This window comes from Lytechinus variegatus, chromosome 2 (genome assembly GCF_018143015.1).
Source record: "Lytechinus variegatus isolate NC3 chromosome 2, Lvar_3.0, whole genome shotgun sequence".
Classification (NCBI taxonomy): Eukaryota; Metazoa; Echinodermata; class Echinoidea; order Temnopleuroida; family Toxopneustidae; genus Lytechinus; species Lytechinus variegatus.
Window position 1 is genome coordinate 1,799,040 of NC_054741.1, and position 25,421 is coordinate 1,824,460.

At 36.5% G+C, this 25,421-nt stretch overlaps 2 protein-coding genes across 2 annotated transcripts; one reads left to right on the forward strand and one right to left on the reverse strand.

Moving 5' to 3' along the window:
- Positions 1–1,851: 1,851 nt before the first annotated feature.
- Positions 1,852–8,928, reverse strand: LOC121407038 (respirasome Complex Assembly Factor 1-like). The gene is made up of 4 exons (XM_041597944.1): positions 8,723–8,928; positions 6,948–7,051; positions 5,759–5,888; positions 1,852–4,749 (listed from the first exon to the last, which is right to left on the reverse strand). The coding sequence occupies exons 1-4, from the start codon at positions 8,837–8,839 to the stop codon at positions 4,708–4,710; spliced, it is 393 nt and encodes a 130-aa protein (XP_041453878.1). The 5' UTR covers positions 8,840–8,928; the 3' UTR covers positions 1,852–4,707.
- Positions 8,929–11,577: 2,649 nt separating this feature from the next.
- LOC121407039 (valacyclovir hydrolase-like) lies at positions 11,578–23,511 on the forward strand. Its single transcript, XM_041597945.1, has 7 exons — positions 11,578–11,722; positions 13,463–13,569; positions 15,069–15,235; positions 18,521–18,674; positions 20,067–20,215; positions 21,014–21,120; positions 22,345–23,511. Exons 1-7 carry the CDS (start codon positions 11,598–11,600, stop codon positions 22,448–22,450), a joined length of 915 nt encoding a protein of 304 aa, XP_041453879.1. The 5' UTR covers positions 11,578–11,597; the 3' UTR covers positions 22,451–23,511.
- Positions 23,512–25,421: the final 1,910 nt, after the last annotated feature.

Below are 25,421 nucleotides of genomic sequence, written 5' to 3' on the forward strand. Positions count from 1 at the left end.
AATTCATTTGATAATAAAATACTATGTTCACTGACCCTAAATGATATCTGGGGCCCGTTGCAGAAAGAGTTGCAGTCAATCGCAACTCTAAAAATCACGCGCAACTGGATTTTCCACCAATCAACAGCGCGCATTTTGGACTTCCGATTGATTTTTGGGCTTGCGTTTAAACGCAACTCTTTCTGCAACGGGCCCCAGACCTTGATCATGATCAGTGATACTTGGTTACCCTTATGTCCACATTTCATGAAATGGATCTATAAACTTTCAAAGATATGATGGCAATTCAACAAATATCCCCAACACGGCCAATGTTTATCGACCTTGGTCATGTGACATGAAGCTCACATAAGATGTTCAGTGATACTTTTGTTACTTTATGTACAAGTTTCATGAACTAGATCCAGCTACTTTCAAAGTTTTGGCATAACAAAAAAAACCCCTCAACATTGGTGGAGATTTCGTTTTGATTCCCCCAACATAATAAAAGATAAACTTGGAGGAACATTTTGAAGATTACCAACAATTAAACCATATCGCCCTTATATCTCTCTCTCTATCTGTTTCGTCCCAGTCTTCCTGACCCCCTATATATTCCTCTCATTTTTTCTCCTCCCCCACCATTCTCCCCTCTTCATCTTTCTACCCATCTATTCCTCCCAACCCTCCTTCTATGTCCCTCCACATCCCCCTCTGGGTTTCTCTTCGCCCTTTATTTTATATTTCCCTCACACCCTTACCTTCCAATTTATCTATTCCTTCCTTCCTTCACTCTTTTTCAGCTCCTATATGGATAACCATTCTTCTATGTACTTCTCCCTACCACCCCCCCCCCCCCCCCCCACACACACACACACTCTCTCTCCCTCTTCTTCCCTCCATTTATCTCTCTCTCGTTTCGACCAGGGGTCCGTTGCAGAAAGAGTTGCGTTTAAACGTAAGTCAAACAATCAATCGCAAGTCCCAAATGCGCGCTGTTGATTGGTTGAAAATCAAGTGGCGCATGATTATTTAGAGTTGCAATTGATTGCAACTCTTTCTGCAACGGGCCGCATTTCTCTCACCTCCTACGTCTGAAATGCTCACTTTTATCTTTTTCTGCGTTCATAATCATTTCCAAACTATAAAAAGTATGTTTTACTCAGATCGGCACTCATAGAAATAAACAAATAGGCCTGCATGTGATTGCCTTGGGGCTCATCTTTTAAAGAGTTCCAGCTAAACATAATGGCATCTTCCAACATATTAGGGCTCATTAGCCAACTGCCATCAACGTTTCCATGAAACGTACAATAATGGTTTGTTAGTCTTTGTGAAACGGGCCCCAGAGGTGAACAGTGATCAGTGTATATTGAAAGACAAACTTAATTAAGCCAAGGGTGATATCAGTGATGAGATATTGCAAAGGGCAAATAGTTTAATAATCAATAGAAAAGGAAAAAGTCAAAATTAGTATTGAAAAATATATCATTTGGACGTACAAAGTTAAAACAAATCACACCTTGATTTTTTTTCAGGTATTTTATTCATGAATTTCAAAATTTAAAATTGCATCAAATAATTAACATAGTACAAAATTTTATCTTTATCACATGATGGGTAATAGGTACATATACTATACTTTAATATCTTTCTGAACAAGTGCAGGAAAAATATACAGAAATGAAACAAGTGATATAATTACTACTAATACAGCTAACCGATTTAATTATGTAACAAAAAGTGGGGTTTTTTTTAATGTGGATGTATATTGAAATTTGAAAAAAATACATACACAAATATTTTTATATACATGTATGCACATTTAAGAACAAATCATGTGAGAAAACACAAACACACAAAAACATGTTGCCCAGTTATTAAGAGAAATCTTTATTTACCAAGAGATCGTAAAAAGTGTTCAATGAAAAGTAACGAATTCTAGGATTCTGAATTAAATTTCAGGCTAACTATGAACTCAGAAGTTACATTTGATTGTAAACTTGAGGGTAAAGAATGAATCAATGGGTGGTCAAGCCTCAGTAACATGTAGATCGAGGGGAGAGATCCGTGTAAACGCATCTTTGAAGGGCCGTAAACATCTGGGAGGCCAACGCAGTACTCATAGTTTTGGGTAGGTTAAAAACACCCTGTGCCATCATCACACTTTCCTGTTGACAGTGCAGTCCATGTTTCCTAAACACTTGAGTACATTATTGTCACTCTAGTAGTGGTTGGCATTGGTGGGAGCCTTCCTTGAACTCAAAAACTGTTTAAGGCCTGGTCCCACTGCACTTACATATGCAGAGAGGATGTACATGTAAAATGAAAAAAGAATCTTGCCATCCGATGGATAACATGTATCCGTTGTGTAATCTTTGCATACGTGTTACATACGCTCTATATCCATCGAGCATCCGTCCAATGTGATTTCACTGTTCGCCCATTTTGTCCATTGTCTGGAGCGGATGAAAATGGACGGAGCCACCCTGAAATGCTGCTTGTCCGCTGTATCCTTTATGAATACGATTTGTGTCCATAGGCCAGTGGGACCAGGCCTTTAACAGCAATCAATATGATAATAACTAAGGAAAGCTCACCAGCACTAACAATTACAAAGCAAAATGCTGAGATATGATTACAAACATATAATTGTGGTCTATTCCACCACCAGATTCAGAGAGAGGGTCTGTTCATACAGTAGGGTGTATTAGATTCCTAAAATAAAAACAGCAGAAAACACCGCTCAAGAACTGCTCTGACCTTAAACCAATAAAGCAGGTCGAAAGTTAACAAGCCTGATGCTAGGATAGGATAAAGAAAAGTGGAACATGGGCACACTCGATAACAAGTGATAAATGAATCACTTGGGTTTTATCTTCCACAACAGCACATTGTAGATTTGTAGATTGGTATTTCATAAATCATCAAACTGATTTTCATAAAAACTAATGCGACTTAAACTAGATGCTAACAGTGTATCTTCATTTTCAAATTTCATCCCAGGAAATAGAGCAAAGTCCTATCTTGAATTATTTTGCAACTTGGGACTGTTCTTCACCTGAATCAAATGAAATACTAAGGAGTCTTTCAAAGGCCTAAATAAGTTTTAAAGTGGAAATAAAATATCAAGAAGCACATTAAATGTTCAAAATCAAAATATAAACATGAAACAATGTCAGGTAAATGTATTTTGCAAAAAAAGAGATAAATTTGAGTTTGGCACAATGACTTTGGACACTGACAATACTTGGGACACAACTCAGGGACTGAAATTGTTTGATACTAAGCTGCAGTACTTACATGTAGTAGGGAGGTTCAGATCATTTGGGATCAGTTTGTGATTGAGGTGGGTACACATTGACATCATTTTCAAAGAGATGAGTCCAAACTTCAAATTTACCTCAGTTGACAGTACCTACTTGTATGTATATATTTCAAAATTTTGACTTATTGCGCGGCAGGTAAGATCTTTCCTTTCCTGATTGTTTCCTAAGCAAGCAAAATGTGATTCTTAAGGCGATCCCACACCTTACGATCAGTCTACGACCCGATTTTGGGATAATACGTAGTATAATTTGATGCTAATATTGAGACATGGAATATCTTACTGTGTAATGATCAAAATCATTGTACGAATACATATGTTCAAATCTGTGACTATGATATCATCCTAAGAATAAAAGCAAATTCAATATCTAGTCGTAATGACATCATAGCAGTCATACGATTTCAATTACTTTCAACCTCTAATAAAAGATACGTTTCATTCATATTCTCAGAAAATTAGCAAAATGTGATTTGTTCCAAAATCTGATCGCGAACAGTCATAAGGTGTGCGGTGGCCTTTAATCATGTTCCCATTGTAATTTCAATATGAACCTATGTGTTACATGAATAGCATTCTAGTGAAAAACACTTTCAATACACTGTATTTTTTTTCCAACACAATGTCAGAGAAACAATTGGAAACGCAGCTAAATATTGAGAAAACAAAGGGTAACCTATCTAATAGGCATTCCATACTCCATTCACTCATAGGCTGGAATTATCAAAAGAAGTTTCAATATAGTGTGATGGTAGGAACAAAACAATGGACTAGAAATGCAGATCTCTTGTACTTTTGTGCATCATTCAGGCATGAATGTAGTGCCTTTTGCCAAAAGTAAAGAATGCATAATTACGTACACTAAATCTGCATAGTTCACTGTTTTGTACAAGGTACAATCGAAACCTCTAATGAGAATGCGGGTAAATAAAGTCATGCATAACTATGTATAGCAATATGATGAAACAGCCCTCTAGAATACTTATTTGTAGCCCTCGCAGGTTGTGAAGACCTATCATTCAGTGTTTTGTATTGAGACATCTATAACGACGAGTCCAATGTACTTCATTCCAAGTCTCATAATGGGAGATCTGCATTCGAACGAATGTACTTTCAAGGATATTTCTGGCATTCCATACATCTCTTTGAGAGAAGTAGCATGTTGCAGATGACTCAAAAGCAAAAATAGATAATGTAAATAACTGCCATACCTCTCGTATGTACAAATGGAATGCTTACAAGCAGTTTGTAATTTCTGACAAGATGATTGTTCCTTCACATTTAATCGACAGGTGGTGCGACTATCGTTTCTCAGATGTGAGCACAACTCCTTGATAACTGATAAGTTCTTGATGTCTAATGTGAACCAGTTGAGAACAGTGTCGCTCTCTGTTACTTTGTCAATCAAAGAAGACTGCAGAGTAGACTATAATCCACACAACCTGCAAGAATAAAAGGTGAGATGATCAGAGTACTAGGATTTCAAGTAGTGTGATTTTCTGATTCAATTGATTACAAATAATCTTTTTCCCAAATTTAAACATTGGTACAGATCTCTTTAAGCAAATAATGATATAACTGACGAAAAATATTTGTTTGAGTGAGCACCACTAACTTTTGAAAAGTTTCTGAAAAAAAGATTTGCGAAGAACTTTGAGAAAGTTATGTGAATAAAACAAGACGTTATGAAGAACACATGGACTTTAGCTAGAGAGATGTTAATCATGAAGAACACACGGACTTTAGCTAGGAAGATTGATTTGAGGATATCTTTTACCTTTTTAACTTGTTTCCTTGCCCCAAAACACTTCATAAAATGCCATTGCAACCCCCTACCCTCCCCCACACACCGAGGCTAATGTGATGATATCTGCTTTACACGGAGCATGAAATGGTTTAAGCTTGATTTTCATTCTGTTAATCACTATCAAGCTTGGGAAATGTGTGGGAAAACAATAATTAAATGAATCATGAAATGTGGTCCCACTTTGCATTATAATGAAAGAATGCTGGATATGTCTGAAATAAACTTATGCTTCCATTTCAGTTATGTCTTCAGATCTTGCTGGCACAAAAAAGGTAAGGTTGTGCTTATCTGGGGTTAAAATGTTCATTAAGGTGACAAAGTTGTTACAAAATATATACATATATATATATACAGTGGTGCGAGAAAGTGAACCCTACCAGAAAATTACCTATTCAAAAGCATTCAAATTCTGCCATTTTTTCAATATTTAATGATGAAGTCAGGTGATAAAATATTACATTTTATATTTTTTTTTCTCTTGGCTCACCAGACATTGTAACATTGTTGTCTACACTTAACACTTAGCATGAAGAAGTGCATTTTCTAACCTTTGTATATTTATCAGAAATGAGAAAAAATGATAACATTTACAAGAATTGCATGTTTTCATTGCCAGCAAGTTCTGTAATAAACCATGTACTCACTAGAAATAATGCAAACGAAGACATGAAGCCTTCTTTAGTAAGTTCCCAAGGTCCACCAAAGTCATCATCATCGACTTGTTGAAATGATGTGAAGTATATGTATAAGACACCAGCATTCAGGGCACAAAATCTAGTGGTAAAAGAATATCATTAAATCATTACATATATTTCTTCAAATGAAACAAAACTACATGTACAAGGAAATATGCTTTTAATTTATAACACACATAAAATCACTCAATTGTTCATACAAATCAATTAAAAATGGATTTCTACATGTATTAAAAATCCTGATTGGTAGTTCTTTTTGTTGGGATGTCATATTGAAAACGAACCTTTCAGGGAAGTTTGCTTGTAACATCAAATAAAAGCTGGTAAATAAGAGAAATATCGAGATGAAAATCTATCAAAGGTACAAAGGCATGAAATCCTTACATTTTAAGCAACTTGTGATGTCACATGCAAGCTTCTACTAATAGCAAATCAATATAAAGCAAAAAAAAAATAGGAGAAATACAAGTACATGTTTGGTTAAAATAAAAAAAGAAAGAATTTAATGATGAATTTTTGAAGTTTATAAAAGTTTGTGACCTCACATACAAGGAACACCCCAAATCATACCATGGAAGTGCATAATATTCCATATTGACTGGGATTTGAAATAGACTTTCCATCCATCCATATTTTATTGTTTGAAATAGACAAGAAATGAAATACTCTGAAAATTTGCTTTGCCCAAACCTATACTACACGTATCTGATATACAAATTGATAAATCCCCATTCATTGATTAACTTTCATCGGAACATTGAATTGAAACATAATATCTTGAATTTTTCTGTTTTATTAAAACCAACTTGACATCAGGGTACACTGAAAACTAATATTAATGAGGATTAGTTATTCTTAAAGGGAAAGGTCATCCAAGCGCTGATCCAGAGGATTAGACACAATATCATTTTAGGGGCCAATAAATAAATATTGTTCAATAGTCAGCCTCTCAAAACTGTCGTATGGATCCGCGCACCAGGGTCATCGGATGACAAAGACTCAAGTTGGGGTTGTTGATATCCATATTTAATTTGAATCTGCACTTATCATTGCAAACTTTTTGTATGTCTGCACATTTGTGGTTACATCGAGTGTCATTTGATTTCAGAGAAAAAGAATAAAATAATTGATCACTTACAATGCAATTCCAATAAATCCACGAAAGGGTAAAAGGCCCCAGACCAAGCCAGCAAGAATAGCAATAGTCTGTCGCATCCAATAGATCACATCTAAAAACTCATCCTGAAGATAAGAAATTAGAAAAATAAGAAATTAAATGAAAATTAAATTTGTGTAAGTTTCACTGAATTATGGTACCGGTTGGCATTCTCTGACTCATATATACCTTCTCAGTGTCTGAATTTGGAACAATAAAGTAACTTTGGCTAATTAGATCTATTGAGCTTAAGAATAAATGTCAGAACATATCTGGTATGGTGTTAAGAGGATCAAAAATAGTAAAACAAAAAATGGATGTTAACAACAATATTAGCCCCGTGCTGCCACAGTAGGGGTAAAGTACATGCCGCAGCTCAGTTTCGAACTATGTCTTGTATAAAGTACTATAGCGCTCCATTTTAAGTTAACATCTTTGGGTCTTGGATATTATTAGGGTAGAGAGCATGGAGCTTTTGGTCTCAGAATAATGCCAGTTCTTAAAGGACAAGTCCACCCCAACAAAAACTTGATGTGAATAAAAAGAGAAAAATTCAACAAGCATAACACTGAAAATTTCATCAAAATCGGATGTAAAATAAGAAAGTTATGGCATTTAAAAAAAACGCTCATTTTTAACAATTTATAGTTATATGAACGAGCCAGTTACATCCAAATGAGAGAGTTGATGACATCACTCACTCACTATTTCTTTTGTAATTTATTATATGAATTTTAAATATGAAATATTTTTATTTTCTCGTCATAATGCTCAATTCTTGTATAGCGCATCACACATAGCATAGCATGTCCCTATGTGCTTAAAGAAGAAATAGTGAAAGGTAAGAATAAAGTAATCAAGATATTTAGATTGGATCATTAGTTCAAAGTTGGTATTTTATGCATTGAAAAGATATGTTTTGAGGGATCTCCTGAATGTACATAAATCACTTTGATATCTCATTGAATTAGGTAAAGCATTCCAGAGGACAGCAGAGGCATGAGTAAAAGCACGCTCACCATATGACTTTGTAAAGACAGAGGGAACAACAAATAATGCTTTTGAGCTTGATCTAAGATTTCGGGATGGCTGGTAATATGATACTAAATCGAGTAAATAGGACGGGGCAATTTTATAAAAACAGTTGTGTGCAAAAACTAGAAGCTTGAATACAATCCGGGAATGGACAGGGAGCCAATGTAATTCTCTGAGAACTGGAGTAATTGCTTCATACTTGCGTGTTCGTGTTACTAATCTCGCAGCTGAATTTTGAATGGTTTGCAGTTTTTTAATTTGTTCATTATTAATCCTGAAAATGAAGTTTCATTCCTTCGTGAACACATGGAATTCCATTATTTTAACATTTTGTGCTTCAGGCAAGGAGGTCCTAATCGTCAAATTCGTAAAAATTGAAATATTGTATAATTCAAACAATAAAAAACAAAAGAATAGTGAGTGAGTGACATCATCGACTCTCTCATTTGGAAAGAGCCGTAGAACATGAAGAAAAAGGAAGATTAGTTAGCAAACACACATTTATTACCAATATCTGCTCAGATTCAATATGAAAAAAGCAAGCGAAAATTAAGAATTTACTCATGAAGAAATTTTTTTCTTGTATATATTTCCTCTAATTGTCATTTTTAAAGCTATGAATTAAAGTTGTCTGGTAATTAGGATACACTGCCATACATTCAGTAGAACACGCCAGTTCCAGTATATGGGACTACAAACATTGTGTCTGAAAAAGAACGAACCTTTTCAGGCCATTGGGATTTAGCCTTGAATGCTCTCTGCCACACAGACGGCAAGCCTTCAGTTAAACTCGAACTTGTCTGCTGGCTGTCCACATTTGGTCTCCTTCTTGTCGCCATTTCCAGGAAAATTATGCACACGTTTGTACCGGTCTTTGTCGCTTCTTCTATACGCGTACGATAACGTAACGTGGCCGTGGTGGTGGCCGTGGGCGCGGGCGTGAGCATGCAGCATGTAGTACGACGACGCGACGTTTTTGGAAGCCTCGGTGTAGTCTCTGCAGGCACAGTGCACAGACCCTGATTGAAACTCTGATCAACAAGTGGGTCTTCACTCTAAGACTAGCACATGCAAATAAACTTTGGCGCAAATTTTCACTGCTGATGTGCCGTTTAAGCTAAAACAACAACTTGCTGTTTCAATTCGAGAGGGCATTCAGTGTGTGTGTATCACTGGCGGATCGGGGGGGGGGGGGGGTGGGCGGTATCGGGGGCGGTATACATGTGCAGAGCCCCAAAGCCCAAAGCGGACCCGTGTCCCCTCCCCTTTGAGTGGCACAATTAACATGCCGTTATAACAGAAGTGTGCCCCTCCCCCCTTTGAAAGTGAAGACATTTTTTTTTGCTCATCAAGTTTCCCAAGGCAAAAAGGACCTTAAATTTTGGGTGAAAATTTTCTTGTCAAATTTTCCTCGGGAAAATGTCCCCCTTTTTTTGGAAAATCCTAGATCCGCCCCTGGTAACAATGAAAACCTCAATTGTATCCCCCTGGCTCGCCTTTAAGGAAAGGTTCCACCCCCCCCCCCTCCCTGGTTATGGACCTTAGCAAAAGTACAGTAAAAAAAAAAGGATAGAACACATTATCACAAAAAAATAAACAAAGATCAAATAATAATGTAAAAAGAGAGGGGCAAGCCCGCAAGAGCAATGAACTACTGCATGGGGGAGATCACCCTGACGAAAAGTTTGTTGTAAAAATACCAGAAAATGATAAAAAAAAAAACTTGGTGAAAGTTGGAGAAAATCCATCAAAGATTAAGAAAGTTATTAAAATTTTATGTTTATAATTGTGATGTCATAATCAAGCAGCTGCCCATTATGTTACGTAAAATATGCATGAATTCCATTTTTTTTAAACGTTTATGATGATTAAATCATTGTTTTACTTTCAGAAGTGGGTGTAAAACCTGTAAAAACTGAATATACTGAAGGTACAATTATTGGTTGAGGACCCCAACTGACATTGCATTAACTGCACCTCCGTATATGAACCGTAATCATATCATGTAGGATATCAATTTAAAGAAAATTAAATGATCTATTATATTGGTATCAATCAAATCTTAATATTCACTAAAACCGAGGAGGGATTATCGATCAAAGTCAGGTTTCCAAAGCGAGCCGGGCAAACATTTTTCGACGTGATTATTACAAAAAATCAAATATTCTGATAGATGTTTACATAATATTCCGTAAATTGTATCATATTTCACCCTTCTAATTTGTCATTTTCTCTCTTTTTTTTCAGTGGTCATGAAAAGCCCCTATCTGTACACCACTGTGTAAACCAAACAGTGTCTATACAAAGTTTCAAAAAAGTTGCGAGCAACTATTACCTCTATACTGTTTAAAACTTTTTGAACTACGCTGTTTTCTATATGAACCGTATACAGTAGTTGTTTAAACAGTTAAACAAGTGTTTAAAATCTTAACTAACAAAGTTTAATTTCTAATATTTAATTTCAATAAATTAAGCATGGTTATTCAAACTGAAAAAAATACTATGCGATTCTGATAGTAAACAGCGTTGTTTAAAAATTCTAAACAGCGAAATTTTGTGATGTATTTTGACATCATAATAATATACCATAGTTTCCTTATCTATTTTTTTTTGTGGGGGGGGGGTGGAACTCAACTTGGGGGCCAGGCCCCTAAGTCAACATATAACTCAATGACCAGTGCCAGATCCCATGGGGTGTGAGACCCTTTAATGTTTAATTGAAATGGGGAGAGGTGGGGGGGGGGGGGGCAAGGAGAGGTTTTATATATAGCTTTATAACTAATACCCCTGTGTGAGAAAATAATCATGCATGATGTAAAAACAGTATCTAGGTCATCTTTTGGTCCCCCTCGTACCACTATCGTCTATCCACTGATGTTTTGACGCCGGCCCCATCAGTATTGTATCGGCTAATAGAAACTTGAGGGGCACGTACATGGCATCATAGAGGCAAATTTCCTTTTGAAAAGTCTTAAGCGAGCTATCGTATTGAATGAAAATCATTTTAGATTCTTACAAGTCCCTTTTTCCTTTTTTTCCTATGCCCCCCCCCCCCCCCCCCCTCCGTCCGAGGCCTACATGTATTTATGTATCGCGATGTATCTTCAAATAAAATTTGCCGGGTTGGAGCCTTGCCTTGAATAATTCACTCGGGTCCATGGGATAAGTGTGTTGGTTGCACCCAAAGGTTGCACCCCTCCCCTCTAAATGCGGGGAATCCCCTAAAGATGAGGCTGAGCGCATGCCGGCCGCGCGCAAGTCAGGAGGAGTTTTACCAGATTGATACCATTTCCAGTATCACTGCACTATCAGTGGCATCGCACATCACATTGCAAAGAGCTAGAGTGAAGCAAGCAAGGTTAAGGTTCAGTGATCTAGGCACCGGCCGTGTAGACAGCAGGCAGACGTTGGTACGGTTTCGAGGAGTATTTTAAACATTTTAACGTTTTTGGTGAGTTCAGCCCCAGCCAACGCAGTTCAGCAAAGAAATCAACAGAGTGAGAGTCAGAGACTCCAGAAGACCGTTGCTTTTTGGTCAAGGCACCGTGCACCTAGGCCTATTCTTTTGTGCCCAGGGCCAGGGCCCAGGCATTAAAAATGATTTTAACAGTTTCAGGGACCACCATTAGAAGAGCTTCCCTTTCTAAATTATCTCGTCTGTTCGCATCGCCATCGCCGGCATTCCCTGTTCAGATTTGTGCAAAGATGTCATCAAATAATCGGTAGGTCACTGGTCAGGCATGGTAATTGCATAGTTACCATGGTTACTACTAGAGATAGACAAGAATTTTAGACTGAAAGCCCAAACATACAGAATACGGCATTATCGTGATATAGGTAACCACCATTCACTTCATACAGCAGCGCTTTATTCAGTCGCACGCACGGTTCCCTATTTCCACCTCCATTCACTTTGTACACAAATGCGCGTACACAAATCTATGAGTGGTTTCCAAAACCACGATTTGGCCCAGAATACTGTCAGAGGGTGTATAATCTAGTAGACTCTAAGTTGATCCAATTTGTTGATTGTGATGTTGTAAAATGTCTTTTCACTATTTCTTAGTCTACCCCTACCCTACCATAATCATGGGCGGAAATCCCAGGGGGTTGCGTCCCTCCTACAGGGGAACACGATATCAAATGTCCCCCTACCTCGAGCGAAGTTCATGCAGGCTCTATTCCACTTCACTAACGCTACACTACGCTCCACTGGAGCCTGCACGAACTTCGCTCGAGGTAATGTCCCCCCTACTCTTTTTGGTCTTGTATGATGGTGGAAAATACATCATTCACAATAAAAATAATAATACATGTATTTTGGACTAAATGACCTGAAAATACATTTTGGGTGAAACTTTTTTTTGCTTGTAAAATTTTTTGGTTTAAATGACATGACAAATTTGGACATGGGCCGTGCGTGCAATCGTTAAGGGTAACACCGATTAAAAAAAAAAAGTGTGGTTTTGAAAGAATGGTCAATGGTCAATCGCAGGCTCAAATGTATTTAGGGTACTTATTTGCACACAGAGAAAAAAGACTCTTTCAGGGTGTGTTTATAGGCCCTCCCAGGGGGCCAGTCATACTGTATTGCTGTACACATGTGTGACCAAATTATTTCCAAACACCCATATCATTTTGTCTAGTAGGTCTACTCAATTTAATAAGTACTTCCAGTAGGGACCTTCTCCCGGGGGGGGGGCCACTTACATTGATGAGTGGATACCATGCGCGACCAAAAAAACATGTAAAAAGGATGTCTTTTTCACGATAGGGCACATTACGTACGTAACGTGATAAGGGTGTCAAAAACACAAAAATAATGAAAAAAGGGTATCTATTTCACTAGGAAAATTACGTGTTTAGGGTCGAATTTGCGGGGATGAAACAAAATTAAAATGTTTTATAAAGGATGTCCTTTTTGCCCCAACACTTCGTGTTTAGAATCCGATTTGCGCGAGGTGTAGAAAGTGGGGTCGTACTAAACCATATAAGGTAAAGCCGACGACCAAAGGACCCGTAACAATAAAACATTCCTGTACTTGTTTAGGGGTTAATTTCAAGGAATATTTGCCAAGAGTATCGTTTTGTTTCCAATACTTGTTAAGGGTAGGATTTCACACGCCAATACTTGTTAAGGGGTGCATTTTCAGAATATGGAAATTACGTGTTTAGGGTGCTTTTCGAGACCCCATGGTCACGCATGGTATCCACTCGTGAATGGACCTTCTGCAGTTGTAAAAAAGTTATTTCCCACTATTTTCTTCATCCCTTAATAATAAGGGACCGTCATTGAACACCCGCTCTCTATGCTAGGGGCTGCGGCTGCTGCATGTCATGCTCTAGGCCTGGTTTAAGAGAAGAATTGTCAGTAGGAGGGTGCCACAATACCTGAGTCATGCCCTTTTTTCTTTCAACCGTTGATATCTTACCGTAATCTTTATTTTAATTTTATTTTTCAGCTCATCTGGTATTTCTTCAGGTAAAGTAGGAGTGAACGGAGTAAACCTGTATTATGAACAAGCAGGGAACGGCCCTGAACCAGTCCTTTTAATGCCTGGTGCTCTTGGTAAGATTTTTATAATTTGTTTGGTTTCACAAAGTTCTGTATTAACCTTGACTCTTGTTTTATAAAGAATTGTAAATAGGTACGTTCTTCAATTTATATTTTCATATTTGTTCTCGGAGAATGATGACTTATATATCATGTGCATGGCCGGGGGGGGGGGGGGGGTGTAGCTCATGAAATCATTGCCTGTGCTTATGGCACATCATTGCAGAATATTGTTTCTTTATATTCAAGAAGAAAAATATATGCAATAAAATATGAAAATATATATGTTCTAGAAGAAAAATATATATGCAACAAAAAATGGCCATTAGACGAATTGACTATATTGCAGTGGATTATAATAATTATTGCAAAACGCACCCTTTTGGCAAATAAGCGAGAGGGGGGGGGCTTTGGACGAAAGGGTGTGTTCCCTTTAGTTCAAGCAACGCCCTGGTATCCCCCCCCCCCCACCTCCCCAAATTGTGTAAATCTTCAGAAGAGGCGAAAATCCTTGAAGATATTTTGTCGAGCTTGAACATATTTTTGTCAGGCTTGAACATAATTTATGTCTTGAATAAAACAAGCGACTTGCATGTTATGGTAAGCCTGGTATAAGTTTATTTTGTGTCTTGCAAATGTTTTGTGTATTGTGTCTTGCATACATATTCTATGGTTTTTAAATCTATTTTTTTTTCTTACATGATATATTTGGAGTCTTGCATAGCCTATATTTTGTGCCTGGCATATACGGTAACTTGAGCCTTGCAAATATTTTGTGCCTTGCATGTATTTTTGTGTCTTGCATATATTTTTGCAGTTTGCACTGTGCCAAGCATATTTTTTGTCTTGCATATATTACTAGTATCATGCCTGTATATTTTATGTGTAGATATCTTGAATAGTTTTGGTCTTGAATAAATATGTTTCGGTGTTGCATATTCTTGAATATATTTTTTCATATTTTGTTGCATACATTTTTCTTCTTGAACATGTGTTTTCGTATTTTATTGCATTTATTTTTCTTCTTGAACATAAATAATTAATTCTGCAATGCTCCCTCCCTTGAAGCTATAAAATCATATCATGTGTCCCATTTTAGAAGTACCTCCTTTTTTGCTTCTCTCTTTCCTCATTTTATTTTGAAGTATTGCAAATTTTAGGTCTATTCAATTGTTTGTAAGTCTTGCAATTTATTGCAAATTTGAATAGTTTGGTGGTCTGCTTATTAAGTATAAATCAATTTGTTTGAATAGTTGAAATCGATCTATCTCTTGTAAATCTACGACTAAAATTTGTAATTGATTGCAAAAATATTTTCTTGGAACACCCACGCAATTATAGAAATATCATATTTCTTCTTGATTATGTATTGAATTTGCCTTTTTTTTTTTGCAAGGGTGGTTTAATTGACATTTTTTTAGGATGGAGGTAAGGGTAGTTGAACTTGGTAAATTTCGACATTTCTATATTTTGTAAATTTCTGTACGGAGAACTCTTTTTCTTTTCCTTTTCAGGATCAACCCAGACAGATTTCAAACCTCAGCTTGAGAAACTGAACCGAGATCTACTTACGGTGATAGCCTTTGATCCAAGAGGATATGGGAAGTCCCAACCACCAGAAAGGGATTTCCCCTTGGACTTCTTCAACAGAGATGCCAAAGATGCTAGGGACCTGATGCAGGTAGGTACCCTTGATATAGATGTAACATGCTAATTGGTGTGTCAACAAACAGTGGCGGACCGTGACCCCGAGGAGACAAAGCATTGGGGGTGGGGGCACAGCATTGTTCACAAACAATGCAGTGCCCCCCCATGCTTTGTCTCCTCCGGGTCACGGTCCGCTACTGTCAACAAATATGGGGGTATTTTACCTACCTATGCCCTTACTGATGAGAATCATTGCTTTATAAAATAATGAAGTACCGGTAGATCTTTATGTGATATAAAAGTATACCAGCCTCCTTTCCCCAAAATATGTATATGTAATATATATTCATATATTTACTTTTACTATATTTACTATTTATCTTCTGAATCATGCCCAATCCAATGATAGTCATGGTATCTACTATTGATTGATTATCACTGTTAATAGTAAATTTTCAGAATGTTGGCTAAATAAATGGAACAGATGTATGCTTCCAGGTTATTGATATCCCTTACATACTATGTACTTACACAAATGTGTCTAGATTCATGACATGGGTTTAAGATCTGTTGATATTATTGGTCAATTGTCAAATTAAAAATATACAATGTATATATATGTACGGTACTAAAGAGATAGAACAAACCTTTGGGGGTAGTGTTTCATGAAGTGATTCATCAGTGATTTTCATTGACCTGTTATAAGCCACTGAAATCGGTGCCTTTCATTGGCTGAGAGCAAACGTGTGGACCAGTGAAAACCACTGAAAGAAACAATTCATGAAATGTCCCCTTTGTCATAGGGATCTGGATCCCAGAGAAAAAGAAAGTTTCTAGTCATTGACAGAAATGCAATGTGTCTGGTATTCATCATCATCACCATCATCATCACTGTCATCACCATCATCATCATCACCATCATCATCATCATCATCATCACCCATCATCATCATCGTCACACCATCATCATCATCATCATCACCATCATCATCATCACCATCATCACCATCATCATCATCATCATCACCTATCATCATCATCGTCACACCATCATCATCATCATCATCATTGCCAATCACCATCATCATCATCATCACCCATCATCATCACCATCATCATCATCATCATCATCATCACCCATCATCATCATCGCCAATCATCATCATCATCATCATCACCATCATCATCATCATCATCACCATCATCATCATCACCCATCATCATCATCGTCAATCATCACCATCATCATCATCACCCATCATCATCATCGTCAATCATCATCATCACCCATCATCATCACCATCATCATCATCATCATCACCCATCATCATCACCATCATCATCATCATCATCACCCATCATCATCATCGCCAATCATCATCATCACCATCATCACCATCATCACCATCATCATCATCATCATCACCATCATCACCATCATCATCATCATCACCCATCATCATCATCGTCAATCATCACCATCATCATCATCATCACCCATCATCATCATCGTCAATCATCATCATCACCCATCATCATCATCGTCAATCATCATCACCATCATCATCATCATCGCCAATCACCATCATCACCCACAATCATCATCATCAATCATCACCATCATCATCATCATCGTCAATCATCATCATCACCCACCATCATCATCATCAATCATCATCATCACCATCATCATCGCCAATCACCATCATCAATCATCATCGCCAATCATCATCATCATCACCCATCGTCATCATCGTCACACCATCATCATCATCATCATCATCATTATCATCACCATCATCATCATCACCATCATCATCATCATCACCCATCATCATCATCGCCAATCATCATCACCATCATCATCATCACCATCATCACCATCATCATCATCATCATCATCACCCATCATCATCATCGTCAATCATCACCATCATCATCACCCATCATCATCAATCATCATCATCACCCATCATCATCATCGCCAATCATCATCATCACCATCATCACCATCAATCATCATCATCACCCATCATCATCGCCAATCATCATCATTACCATCATCATCATCACCATCATCACCATCAATCATCATCATCACCCATCATCATCATCGCCAATCATCATCATTACCATCATCACCATCACCATCATCACCATCAATCATCATCACCATCATCACCCATCATCATCATCATCATCATCATCATCATCACCCATCATCATCATCGCCAATCATCATCATCACCATCATCACCATCAATCATCATCATCACCCATCATCATCATCACCAATCATCATCATCACCATCATCACCATCACCATCATCACCATCAATCATCATCATCACCCATCATCATCATCGCCAATCATCATCATCGTCAATCATCATCACCAACATCACCATCAATCATCATCATCATCATCACCATCATCATCATCAATCATCATCATCACCCATCATCATCATCACCATCATCATCATCACCATCAATCATCATCATCACCCATCATCATCATCACCATCATCATCATCACCCATCATCATCACCATCATCATCATCATCACCCATCATCATCATTGCCAATTATCATCATCGTCAATCATCATCATCACCATCATCACCATCAATCATCATCATCACCCATCATCATCATCGCCAATCATCGTCAATCATCATCATCACCATCATCAATTATCATCGTCAATCATCATCATCGCCATCATCGGTAGTAGTGTACAGAAGAAGAAGGCAAACCTGTTGAGACTTCTGGTCATTCTTCTAATAGTGCTTGTTCCAACCTGACTAATTAGGTGGTTTCAAATCGCCTCGATCATGAGAATCCCCATTAAATTACAAGAACTTTTTTTGGCTAAGAAATACCCATTGATTATTCCTGCATTCACACCGCCCCGAAACATACGCTACGGGTTAAATTATTGAAGTTACGAGCATGAGCATTATGGTCTAAAAAGCAAGCAAGCTGCAAGATTCAAAATCACTAGCTCAGGAGCCACCCAAGGCGCCCACACCCAACTACACGTTAGGCTACAAGTTCTCGTAAATTGCTTTCACATTGCCAAAATACCTGCGACTTTGGAAAAATGAAAAGTACCTACTATTTAGTGGGTATTTTCTTTCGGGAAGATTACATGTAATTTGCTTTCACATTGCCAATATTACCTGGTATTTTCTGATCGGGATAAATTTCCCAATCAGAAAATACCTGGAACTGATGAACTTCGAGGCGGTCTGAAACTACCCATTGATCCATTATTATTTAATGCTGATATGTTGTTCATTGGAACTTCTCCAGGCCTTAGGACACAAGAAATATTCTTTGATGGGTTGGAGCGATGGTGGTATTACAGCTCTGATACTTGCTGGAACATACACTGATGAGGTCAAGAAACTTCTCCTCTGGGGAGCTAACTCTTACATTACTGAAGATGATCTAAAGCTGTATGAAGGTAAGGATAATATGGATCTAGTTCTGAAACAAAACCCTTAGCAATTGATCATAGGGATGATTGATTGCATTGATTATTGTGTCAGAAAAATCACTTGATCAGTCGTAAAGCTTGTGTTACTGGGAACTGGAAGATTGGAAAGGTCAAATTGAAATGTGTTAAAGCTTTGGGACTAGCTATATTGTTTATAGATGTGTGATTAAAATGAGGAGTTGAGGACTTTTTGTAAGCTTTGTAATAAACCCAGCAGTACAGCATGTCCCACAAATTTTGTTAAAGGCAATCTAGATGGGTATAATATTAGACCTACCACATTGTATTGTTTATAACTTTCTACCCGTATACTACAAATTATTTTCTACAAAAGGATGAAAGTTTATGTGATGTGGTTTGATAATCACAAAGATATGAGCATTTTATTCATTACACATCAGGAAACCTCTCCATCCAAGTTTTGTTTCAAGTATGTGTAGTAAGGTTCAGCTATAACAAGATTCATAATCATTTCAAGTGGTGCAAATTATAAATATTCATGTTCAGCCACGGCATAAATCTGTAAGAATTTTCTTTTATTCAGGACTTTGGGATGACCTATATATTCATCCCCTCTAATGAATAGTTGAGATTATGGATTCAGAAATATATATTTTAATTCATTTCCTTGTAGTTTTCATTTAGTAGGCATTTAATCAATCAACCAATCAATAAATTTTTATGTTTGATTAAAGATATCTTGCCAATTTCTTAAACCGCCAATTTCCTTTTGAATTTAAGTATCGGCACGCAAGTTGTTGGCCGAAAATCTATAAAAGGAAATAAAAAGAGTGAATGAAGACATGATTGGACTAAGTACTTTATTCAATGTACATAATAACGAAACTGGGATGGAGAGGTTTTCTAAAGAATGCTGAAATAAGGCTCATATCTCTGTGTTTTATGGACTCTATCGCAAAAAGCTTAAGCCAGTTGTATAAAATCAATGCTAGCTTATTATAAAATTATATAAAACATGATTTGGTATTTGTCAAATTGTATTCAAAAGTGACATTAACTTTTTTGGGGGGAGGGATATGGTGTATACATGTATGTGATACTATGAATAAATATTCATTTTTTTTGTCTCTCTAACATAGTTTTTTTATACCAACATCTTTGTTTATTGCTTTAAGAGGTTTGCACTTTGAGTAACTGAACCGTCAGTTTGTCTTTGTGAAGTCCCATAACACACCAACCCCAAGGTACCTCACCAAGTTCATGACTTGCTTTTTTTTAAAGTCTGACTACGTTATCAGTCCAATATTTACATCATATTTATAATGGCATCTCTTTAGCCCTTGTCAGTAGCATTCATTTTGATTCCAGTGAAATCATTTTGTTTTCATTCCCGTCTAGCTACCCGTGATGTGACTAACTGGAGTGAAAGAATGCGAGCCCCAATGGAGGCTGTGTATGGAAAAGAGAATTTTGAGAAAATTTGGCATGGTTGGTGCGATGCCGTTGCCAACATTTACTCTACCAATAATGGAGATCTCTGCAAAGCGGTAAGCTAACAATTTTCAACATTTTACTGTGTATAATATAAAGATTGATTATTCATATTTTTGCATATAATCACTTTCATGTCTTCAAATAGCAAGAAAATCATTATTTGTTTTTGATAAAAAAAATAAAATGAAAAATGGAAGCCCATATTTTGGTGTCTCAAATAGATATTTAAAACAGAAATACTAATTTGCCCAACTAATTGTGGGCCCAACAGCCACTGTATATCACCAGATCTATCCCTTAATTTGATATATGATTTTTATTTTAGATACAGGTAGTTCCCCCTTTTCCATTCTATTTGTTTTTGTATCTTAAAATGAGACTTGTACAATGCACAGAGTAGTATGCTACAAATGATTATACATGTAAATTCATCTCGATGTGTATTCCCTATAGAGTAACCTGTATCGTCCAATGTTTTATTTTGATTTATGTCACCCTTTTTATTTATTTTTTTTTCCATTTATTTTTTATTTTATCTTTGTTTTGTGATTTTACTGCTTTTGAACTGTTTCAAATCATTTCCAATTACCTGTAAATATTGTGATTATATGTGATTTTGAATACCAATAAAACACATAATTAAAAAAAAAAAAAAGAAAGATCTATCCCTTAAATCCTGAACACCAAACAGGGTAGCAGCAACTCCCATCCCAACCACATAACGGTTTGATTTAATGATTCCATACAGAGAGAAGGATAGTTTGTTTAGAATTCACAATATTAAATTGTATAATGCATTAGTTTGCAGGGATAATTTGAGACTTATTTTAACATGAATGTTGTAATTGTAGGAAACAAAGAATATTCGGTGTCCGACCTTGATCATCCATGGTGACCTTGACGCGATGGTAGTCCCTGAACATCCAGAATATCTTCATAATACAATTAAAGGATCAAAGTAAGTCATTGCATATTCTTTTTTCTCTCCTCCCCTTTTTTTCATTTTTCACTAGTTCACGGTGGGGGGGAGGGGGTGTGGGACTGTGTTAACTCTAAATGAAGGTAGTTGGTTCAAGAAATACATTTTTCATGACAAGAATAGCAGATTATTGATCCACATATTTCAAATTCTTGTGATTGAACCAGTTTTAAATGTTGAATATACTTTCAATGACCCTGACCAGATCCAGTGAAATCATAAAATAATATACCAAAATCGAAAGCTTTGCAAGCCTTATGCGTTTTCATGGCTTTCCAGCTGCATATTTTGCTTAAGAATAACTCCAATTATCGGGCTTGGAAAGGCTTTCTTGTATGTGCTTTCACTGGCCTCATGACTGAGATCATGTGTTAGGTTAGAAGTGTTGTGATTCCATTCGTTTGTACACAGAAGTAAATGTTATTTTTTCAGCTTTTCAGGTTCTGAATTCATTTTTTTTTTCAATTTGCAGAAAAAATGGCACTGAAAACTATTCAGTGCTGAAGCCGATAGAAAGCTACAGCTCTTCATTAGCTTTTTTTGTATGATTTCTTTACTTGGCTCTCATTGGGCCTAAATTGCTATGTCAGGGGAAAAAAGCTGTTACACATGATTTGAATGCAGATAGAATTGGAAAGTTGTGCCAAATAAGCAGAAAATACAATATGGTAAAAAGCATTCAAAAGCTTTAGATTTCATCAATTCAAGTTTGCAGGAAGGATATTAATGACATCTCTTTGTGATAGAAGTGAAGATAATGACATATGTAATATTGACATGTGTAATCTGAAAAGCGGAAAAATCATCCAGTTTTTTTGTGTGTACAAAAACGCTTCTAACACAACATGACTCACGGTCATGGTTTCAAGGTTGGTGAAAACTACGTACAAGAAATCCTATTTTCGAAGCCCGATAAATGAAGCTATTCTTAAGCATATTACTCAGCTAGTGAGCGTGAAAATGCATAATGCTTACATTTCTGTGTTAGGAGTATATAAGCTTTTGACTGATATATGATTGGTCAATTTCACTTTTGGGTTTGGTCTTGGTCTTTAATAGTGATATTTTTATGTTGGTAGTCTGACATACAGGTTGACCTGTTTTATTAATCTATAGGATAAAGATGTTGATTTATGAAAGTTTTCCTATCTCATTTGTTGTCTTGTTTTTAACATGTGTTTGAATGATTTCCTCTTTATACAGATTGATAAGATGGCCCAAGGCAAAGCACAACCTTCACCTCAGATATGCAGATGAGTTCAACAAAGAGGCAGAACAATTCCTGACTGAAACACAGTCCAACCTATAGTACACACCAGAATATTATACTCCGGTCCTCAATCTGGGGTCATTTAATATATATTTTCATATCACAAATAGTGTTTGAGTCATATTTACTGGTTAAAACCATTTTTCCTAGCCATCACACATTTACATTTATGAATAAAGAGCTGAGTATTAAAATTCATTTTCTCTTTCAGTGGTAAAAGCTTGCTAAAAATGCAGGTACTGTTGTTAGTTCGCAGCCAATAACTAGTCTTTTGCATCAGACATATTGCTGACGTTTTGTATAATAGCATCATACTCGTAAAAGCAAAGACAAAATCTGTAGATTCAGCCTAGATTATAGGCTAGCATTGTTAAGGCTTTTACCATACATTTCAGCTCATGTGCACATATGCAGCTGTGTGAGCTATGCACATAGCACAAATGACCAGGGTTTTGGTAGGGTCCAATTAAGCAATAAACAGGTAATGATGTCAATTAAATTTAGTAAAGTGAGTTGCGCTAAATGTGTTTCACCTACTTCCAAATTCTTAGTTGGTTTTTAGTTGCTTCTCTTTATAAATCTGGTGCCTGTTTCAATGCTAATTGACCATCAAAATCAAGGATTTTTTTTACTACAGTGAATTTATGTAGTGAAGGCAAGAAGACTTTTCAAAATGATCAAGATTCACAAAGCAAATATTTTGCAATTTTGCTAGATATATTAAAAAAAATCATTACCACTTTATGGAGTGGAATTTCGTATATTGAGATTTGTAAATATAAATTGCCTCCTGTCTGTATGACTATACCTATCATGACAATATATGAAGCATGAAAGTATATGAAGAGCAGGGACCAGCAATTGTATTGTTACATCACTGTCCTGTATGTGAATATTTCTACCAACCATTAGATTGCCTTTTGTAAGTACCTGTCTTGCTATGAAGGACAAACTAACTCATGATTCTGTTATACTTCTGAAATAAGTGTCTTGTTGTATAATGTTCGTCACAGGGATGCCAACTCTCTTAAAGAGAAATGCCAGTAATTGCAATAAACACTGATTTCATGAGAAAGTCTGTAAAACCAGGCTTAATTGTGAGTATATCATCAAGGATCTAGATCTGGTACAGTCACATAAACTGAACTTTGTGAAATCTTGAAATCTACGCTGAAAAATATTCACACTGAAGATCACCAACACAGATAAGCGCACGTGGGACAGTGTATTATTATTGCTTTGAATGTCGTGCCCAACGCTTGACCCAAATCCTGTGCTTATTTGGTAATTTCTCAGCAATTACACAATTTCTTCCAGAATCCTTTGGCACATATTCTTTATTTATACAGACACTTTGGTGGTCATTTCATTGGATTCTGTACGAACTCATTTTGATATCGTTACCAAAATTGGCATTTACCTTTAACATCATTATAAGCCTTTACACTCTGTCAAAGCTATACAAGGTGCATTGCAGTAAAGTGCAATTAAGTGCAATCCCAAATGTCAAATACTTTCTCCAAATTGGAGGTATTGCTGACTTTTGTGGGCCATTTCTTTAATTTTGAAGGCTCTTTTTAGTGCAAAAAACAATTACTGGTAGACTGTAAAAGAATTTCCCAATATCTTGGAGGCTGTTCTCACTACGTTCCTAAAACTAGTTTACTAGAAACTAGTTTAGTGGAAACTAGTTTAACGCGTAGTGAGAACGGTCAAAGCGGTCTTGGAAGCGATCTTCCAAACCAGTTTGGAAAACCACCTCGCGATGTAGTTTTCAAGATCGCTTTGCCTCGTTAAACTGGTTTTAGCGTGAGGACACAACCGTTCTTCGGGAAGCGATCTTCGCACATTTTGAGCGCGCTACTCCACACAACAGGTGTAGAATGCCTATGCTGCGGTTTCGAATTTCGCGCGAAACGTCTCACCCCACTGAGAGCGTTTCCATAGCAACAAGAGCGCTTTACGTGAAGTGATTTTGAAAACCACTTTCGTGTGATCAAGTGAGAATGCTAGCAAAGCGATCTTCCAAAGTGGTTTCCTGAATCGGTTTCCAGTAAACTAGTTTTAGAAAGCATAATGAGAACGGCCTCTTGATGTAGGTAGGAAGGTAGAAAATTCATTTTTTAAACTTGTTGGATATTGCTTTTGGCAAATCTTGGGACAACTTTAGAAAAGATGGTCACCCCTTTAGTATTCCATTTGGGAATTTAAAGGGATGGTCCAGGCTGAAAATATTTATAGCTTAATAGAGTAGAATTCACGGAGCAAAATGCCGAAAATTTCATCAAAATCAGATAACAAACAACAAAGTTATTGAATTTTAAAGCTTAGAAACATTTTGTGAAAACAGTCATGAATATTCATTAGGTTGGCTGATGATGTCACATCCCCACTTGTTCTTTGTATTTTATTATATGAAATCAGGTTTATTCAATGTTTTTCCTCCAAGAACTAGAAAAATTGGATTGACAACTGATTTAGTGCATTAGATATTTAGTGCTGCAACTTATTTCATTATAAGGGAGACATTATTTACACAAGTATGAAAAATGAAAAAATTATGATATGAAATAACATAAGAAAACGGAAAGTGGGGATGTGACATCATCAGCCCACCTAATGAATATTCATGACGACTGTTTTCACAAAGTACTGCTAGACTTTAAACTTCAATAACTTTATTATCTATCTGATTTTGATGTGAATTCTATGCTATTTATTAAGATATAAATATTTTCAGCCCGGACCATCCCTTTAAGTGGTAATTTTGGATGTCATGAGGGTGAAACTCCCCATGGCCCTCATTTATTTCCTAACCTGCTGTGTTATTTATATATTTTGTTTTAAGCCAACAGATTTGTGTGATCAAAAAAAATTGACTTTTAAAAAGTTATTTGTTAAATTATTATGGTTAATGAGTTGAATGAATGACAGTCATTTGTGAGTTCAGTATTTAATCAATAAAGTGAAATGAAATTTCAATCAATTGTTTCAATTATAAAATTGTTTT

What these genes read in the sequence shown, in the direction of transcription:
- LOC121407038 (XM_041597944.1), bottom strand. Translation starts at nt 8,839, where the DNA reads ATGGCGACAAGAAGGAGACCAAATGTGGACAGCCAGCAGACAAGTTCG. An exon ending in AATCCCAATGGCCTGAAAAG is followed by an intron (nt 7,052 to 8,722) that starts GTTCGTTCTTTT and finishes TCTTATCTTCAG; the next exon opens with GATGAGTTTTTAGATGTGAT. An exon ending in CTTCGTTTGCATTATTTCTA is followed by an intron (nt 4,750 to 5,758) that starts GTGAGTACATGG and finishes TTATTCTTGCAG; the next exon opens with GTTGTGTGGATTATAGTCTA.
- LOC121407039 (XM_041597945.1), top strand. Translation starts at nt 11,598, where the DNA reads ATGATTTTAACAGTTTCAGGGACCACCATTAGAAGAGCTTCCCTTTCT. An exon ending in TTTAATGCCTGGTGCTCTTG is followed by an intron (nt 13,570 to 15,068) that starts GTAAGATTTTTA and finishes TTTCCTTTTCAG; the next exon opens with GATCAACCCAGACAGATTTC. An exon ending in TGATCTAAAGCTGTATGAAG is followed by an intron (nt 18,675 to 20,066) that starts GTAAGGATAATA and finishes ATTCCCGTCTAG; the next exon opens with CTACCCGTGATGTGACTAAC.